Consider the following 6,000-nt stretch of genomic DNA (forward strand, 5'->3'; position numbering starts at 1 on the left):
TAAAAGGAATGCCCATAATGGCAAAACAAGCTAAGAGATGTGTAATAACAGAATCAGCTTTCTCAGATGGCAACGGAGTGGCCCATTGAAAATGAGAAAAAGTATTAATGGTATGATGAACATACTTTAATCGTCCAAAAGAAGGAATATGTATAACATCCATTTGTCAAATTTGATTAACTTGAGTACCTCTCAGGTTAACTCCAGGATGGAAGGATGGAATGCTCAAAGGAGCACAGAAAGGACAAGCTCGAATAAGAGAACAAGCTTATTTATGAGTTAAATGAAACCGTCGTTGAAGGCCAGAACTATTAGTGTGATGTAGAACATGTTCTTGTTCTGCAGCCTGCAAGTGGCCAATTAGAAGTGAATCAATCTGAGTATTTCCATGAACTAATGGTCCAGGCAATTGAGAATGAGAAAGAAGATGAGTGATGAATAAAGGAGCTCGACGTTGGCTCAAAGTAGAAAATAACAAGGAAAAGAGTTTTTGAAGAGAAGAAGTAGCACAAAGAGGTAAAGTGGCCTGAGAAATATAAGAAGTAACATAAACGGCATATTGAGAATCACTAACAATATTTCAACCAGTAGTAGGGAAATTAAGTAAGACCATGAGAATAGTAAACAATTCTCCCTATTGCACCGAGGGATAAGGATAAACTGTAACTCAAGATTGATGAAGCTTCTTGCCAAGAATCAGAAGTTGCAAGAAGATAAATGATCTGACTATGAGTGAATTGAGAGATAATTAAGGAAGGATCTCCTCCCCAAAGTTGTCGACAGTGATGCCGTCCTTTGATGATCAGTTCAGCTAAACGATCGATATAAGTAGCCAAGTGTTTAGATGTTTTATTGGACAAAAAGATCCATTTTAGCGGCTGATTGGTCTGATGAATCATTCCTGTAGGAGAATGTAAAGTATGAAATAAACAAAGGGAAAGGGGAACATCGGGAAGGATATAATGTAAATGAGCCTTTTGAAGTTGCTCTTCCACAAGCTGGAGTTCTTGTAAAGCCAAAGGAGTTAAATGACGTGAGCTGTCCAAGTGACTGTCTCCTTCTAGAATAGAAAAAAGATGTTGTAACTGAATAAAGAAAAAACAATTTTTGAGATCTATGACCATTAATTTTTAACTTTGTGGGATAAGGGCAGGATTAGGAAGACCAGGCTGTAAACTTTCCCTAGGTTTAATGTAAACATTTATAGTTTTAAGACAAGACAAAGACGGGAATTCCATGCAGAAATACGTGGCTTTATATTCCTCTCGGCCATTTGTTTTTTGACTTACTCTTTTAGAGTCCTAAGTATTTCTTTAAATAATGGTCACTGTTTCACATAAATAGGAGTGGTGGCTATGAGTTTAAAGGATTGTAGCCCATTTTGAACATCGTATTTTTGGCAGCTGAGGAAATATGAGGAATGTTTTAAAAAGCAGCAAATTGTTGTGAAAGATCTTGTTCCCAAAAATTAATATTGATAGGAACAATATAAAAATAAAAAAAAACACTTGACCTTGTTAACCTTTAGGACCGACACAGGTTAAAGGTTCTACGTCTTGATAAACCACAGAAGCAGCACCCAAGCCAGTGAGTATAACTGCAACTTGTCTTTTTTCCTATTGTATAGGCCTCTAATTTAAACAAATAATAGACATATTTACCACCGTATCAATTAACCCTTTAAAAACTATTTCATTAACGTGCAAAGAACATAAGGGCTTTTGATTAGAAACTAAAGTTTCCCAAAAAACAGTTTTTTCTGTGCTACCAAACCCTCCCTATTGAGAATACATTCCCCTGCCTCTAGGCATATAAATTGTGAGACTTAAACCATAATAAGACTTTTATTAGTAACATTATGTCCTTTTGGCAAAGGGCCACACTCTCTAATAGCTAATTTATATACTCCTCTATTAGGAGACAAAGTATAAGGCTGAGTAATAACTAAGTCAGCAGCGGCGCTCTGCTTAGTTGCCACATAAAGTTGAGAAACTGGGGTAAGGTGTGGGATCCTTAAGGAGGACTTGAATTTATTCCTTGATGTTGTAGGCCATTGCTCACTGGGTATTGTATGCAGATTTAGTCAATAACAAATATTTGTAAACAAATAAGGTGATTACAGGTACAGAAATTCAGTTCGTAGTTTACTATTCAATAGAGTATCTGCTTTGTAAAAGATGGTGGACCACAAAATACTCAACGGATTTTGGTTTTCAAAACACAATGATGCTATCCAAGGCTAAATGGATACTTGAAATTGGGATTGGATCTGGTGCTGAGATACAACTTTTACTTAGTTATTGATTTTTCTTTCCTCCGATTATTCCAAGGAGGGTGACTACCATTTTTGTACTTTATAGAGCAGTCTAGAGGAAAGGGTTAAGCATGTAAGCTCTGGGGACAGAAAGTCATATTTTCAAAATATAATAGCTATATGACCTTGGATACATTTATAAAACTGTCTTAACTCTGTTTTCCTGTCTACAAAATGGTAATAATTATAAAATTTGTCAGTCTTAAAGGGATGTTGGAAGAACTAAATGCAAGTGAAGATTTTTTCACAGTAGTAGACACATAGTAAGTACTCAGTATACTATGGCTATTATTACTGTTGTTATTGTTAATATTACGTCTATTAATTTTAGCTCTTTAATGTAACAAGTGCAAAACCATAATCTCACATCCTTCAGAGTCATGCTGATCTTGTATTTTTTGGTCCTTGGACTAGTTTAGTGATTTATTACAAGAAACCTAGTTAGTTTGTGCATTCTTTTCCTTTCTTATATTTCTCATTTGTAAAGACTGATAAACCAACTACACTTTCAGACCTGGTGACATAAATTGTTGGGGCCCCAAGCCTGTGGGCCCCAGCTCCCATTTCCCAGGAGAGGAGACAGTAAATTTCCACTTTTATCAGTTTTGAAATGACATTTATTTGTCCAATGTCGACCTTTACCACAACATTTGTACACCTCTGAAGGCAGCTTTCTGCCTTGAGGGATAAAAGTGTTCAATTTTTATGACATTCTTTTTTGAAATGTCTAGGTTTACCACACTGAAAGCAAACACCTTGTTTGTTATTTCCTTTTAAGGCTTTAGACAAAGCTCCAGCAAATAATTGAGCATTATAAATAGCCCCTCCAACACTAACACAAGTTTTAATATATTTATCTAAATTGGCCCCATTGGCCTTTAATGATTTTAACAATTTTTGACAGTCAGCATAAGCATTTTTAAAAGACAACGTTTGTAACAAAATTTTTGAAGCAAGGTCAGCACCCACAATTTTCAAGACAGCATCCTGAAGACGGGCTACGAAATCTGAATATTGTTCATTTGTGCCCTGTAAAATCTTCACAGAGGAAAGGGAAGATTTTCCTGTTATCTCTACCTTATTTTAGGCCCTTAAAAACAAAGTCTTGATTTAAGTAAGGGCAACATCTTCTAGACCAGCCTGAGCACTAAGAGTTGCATATTGGCCCGTGCCTGTGAGTTGTTCCTCAGTGGCTCCTGGGGGATCACACATAACATTTTTTCTAGCCTGTACATGCGCCTTGTTCATTTACCAGCTGTGCAATTGTAACCACTGAGAACGATCAAGAAAAGCCTTCCCCAAAGTCTTCCAGTATATAGAAATTATCAAATTTTCTGATGAAAAAATATCAAGAAGACCAAGGATAGGGGTTCATAGTTAGAAATGGCAGCTTTCATTTCTTTTTAAAAATTTAATTTGTAAGGCATTAAATTGGACATTATTGCCACCATTTGAAAACTAAGCATTAGGAGCAAAAGAAGCACAAATAATTGGAAACAGATCCAGCTCCTTAAAATTTTTTTTTTTTTTTTCACAGAGAACATTTTTTTTTTAATTCACAAAATGATACATGTTAACTCTAAGCTGGAAAACACGGATCACTAAGTGATTTTGTGCGAAGCAAACAACAAAATCATTAACACAGAAGTTATACCAAAAATGCAAAGGAGCCTTCCCACCTCTGCACAAAACAACAAAAGCCCAAAAGTTGTTAGGCTGAGACATTTCAAAGTAAATTATTTTATGACCTCAAGAAAAAGATCATATCAAAGCTATTTTATCAGTTCCAGGAAAGTTTCCAAAATGTTTAATCAAGTCAGCATAAAAAGGATACCAAAATCTAGGAGAAAGCGCGTAATAAAATAAAATGCTGCAAAACACAGTTCATCCTCAGTTATATCAGTGAAATATCCTAAATTAAAGACTTGCCGATAGAATGCAGCAAAAACAGAGACAGAGCAAGAAAGGACGCCGAGCAGGAGCCCGAGGTTCACGGTAAGAAAACAAGTGGCTGAGCAGCTGGAGAGAAAGCAGCCCGGGGGATTCGGCCACGTGACGTGCGGTCGACCCTGCGGCAGGGACCCGCCAGGCTGCCCGCCCCTCAGCGCCTCAGCCCCTCAGCCCCCTCAGCCGTCTCAGCCTGTTGGGGGCACTGAGAAAATTTTGCCAAAGGTAAAGATGAGGAAGCCCGGGGGTTGGAGGCACTGGAAAATTCTCTTTTAACAGGGCAGAAGGAAAAGAAACAGGGAAAGCTCACAAAGGTGAATTAGAAGAATGTATCTGTAATATTTGTTGAAGCATTTCCATAATACACTGCATGTCAGAATTTCCCTTAGAAGAAGGAAGAGCTGGCTTTTTCTCTTCTCCCCCTTTTGCTACCCTGGCACAAATGGGCTCCATTTCAGATTTATTTTATTTTATTTTATTTTTCCAAATCCTCAGATACCTTTCCTCCTGTGGCTACATTACCACACTCCGAATCAGTCTCAAGTAACTCTAATGTCTGAGTGATAGAGTTACACAAGGTCCACAATTTTAGAGGCATAATATCCCCTAACTGGAGAGCTCTAAGCAAAGCTTTTACTACCTGTAACCATTTTTTCCGATTCAGCTGCACTTTAGTCTGATACTGAAACCAGTAACAATGTTATTCAACATGGGCAAACAATCGCTTCAAAGTCTTTTTTCTTTCACTTCTACTCCCATAGACAGCAACAGTCCTTGAAACAGCCATAAATATTCTGAGGCCAGAGAGATGGAATTCCCATAATGAAAGCTTAAGAAGGTTCCCTTTAACAATATCTGAGCCTTACCTGCTCCTAGGGGGTTCCCCTTCTTGTTCTCCCCTACTCACCCGTGCTGACCCTGCTCGCTGTGCCACTTGTTGGGGGCCGCACCGGGGGTGGTGGAGAATGAAAGAACACACACAAAGACAAAGACACACAGAGAACATGGCGGCCGCACTCAGAGCCTCCGCCTCACTTTATTTATATTCCATAAACTTCAGGTCAGCAGAAAGAATGCAATGCAAAACAAACTTTCTTTTCCCACATGTAACCTTCTACTCAGTACCTTGTTTCTATATTCTTTCTTATCTACCCGCCTTCTTGGCACCTACGGGAGTTCATTAAAAGTTCAGTTGGAGATACTGTCCTTGAGCCCTATCTATTCTCAGCATACTGTTTTCAAAGGCCCCTGCACCACCCCAATAAAATGAACAACAATGAATGTCAATAGAGCCAAGCTGGAGAAATTCTGCCCTGAAAGAAAGAAGGAAGGAGCTGGGGAGAAAGGGACTGAGCCTAGATCATGTTTTGTAATTAGTCAATTCTTCCAAAACCTCACAACTCTTTGATTGAGAGGCTTTTCCTCTATGCACTAATCTACCCAGTTTAATAAGCACTCCCCTTCCTCCTGGGCATTCCCCAGCCAATGTTCCAGGAAAAGCTAAAGGGATGGGCTGAGGAAAGAGCTCAGACTTTGGAGTTCCATAGGCTGGTTTGAATGTTAGCTCCACCACTTCTGTGTGACCTTTGGCAAAAATCTCTCTCTTGGCATCGATATTCTCATTTACAAAATGGAGGTGACCATACTTGCTTTGTAAGGACCAACTCTTTTTTTTTTTTTTTAATTGAGACACCCGGCTAATTATTTTGTGTTTTCAGTAGAGACCAGGTTTCACCGTG

The 6,000-nt window shown here is 38.4% G+C and overlaps 1 protein-coding gene across 3 annotated transcripts in view; it reads right to left on the reverse strand.

Annotated features, from left to right (window-relative positions):
* The window catches only part of XDH (xanthine dehydrogenase), an 86,425-nt gene extending 80,923 nt beyond the window's left edge, over window positions 1-5,502 (reverse strand). For 2 of the 3 annotated variants that reach the window (XM_073022901.1, XM_073022900.1), the window contains exon 1: window positions 5,169-5,502. In XM_073022901.1, the coding sequence (XP_072879002.1) occupies window positions 5,169-5,267 (99 nt within the window). In that variant the 5' untranslated portion in view covers window positions 5,268-5,502. Of the gene's footprint in view, window positions 1-5,127 lie in introns of all 3 variants that reach the window. The other variant, XM_073022904.1, reaches the window with a different exon arrangement.
* Between the last annotated feature and the right edge of the window lie 498 nt (window positions 5,503-6,000).

The sequence above is a fragment of the Chlorocebus sabaeus genome, chromosome 14 (genome assembly GCF_047675955.1).
Source record: "Chlorocebus sabaeus isolate Y175 chromosome 14, mChlSab1.0.hap1, whole genome shotgun sequence".
Taxonomy (NCBI): Eukaryota; Metazoa; Chordata; class Mammalia; order Primates; family Cercopithecidae; genus Chlorocebus; species Chlorocebus sabaeus.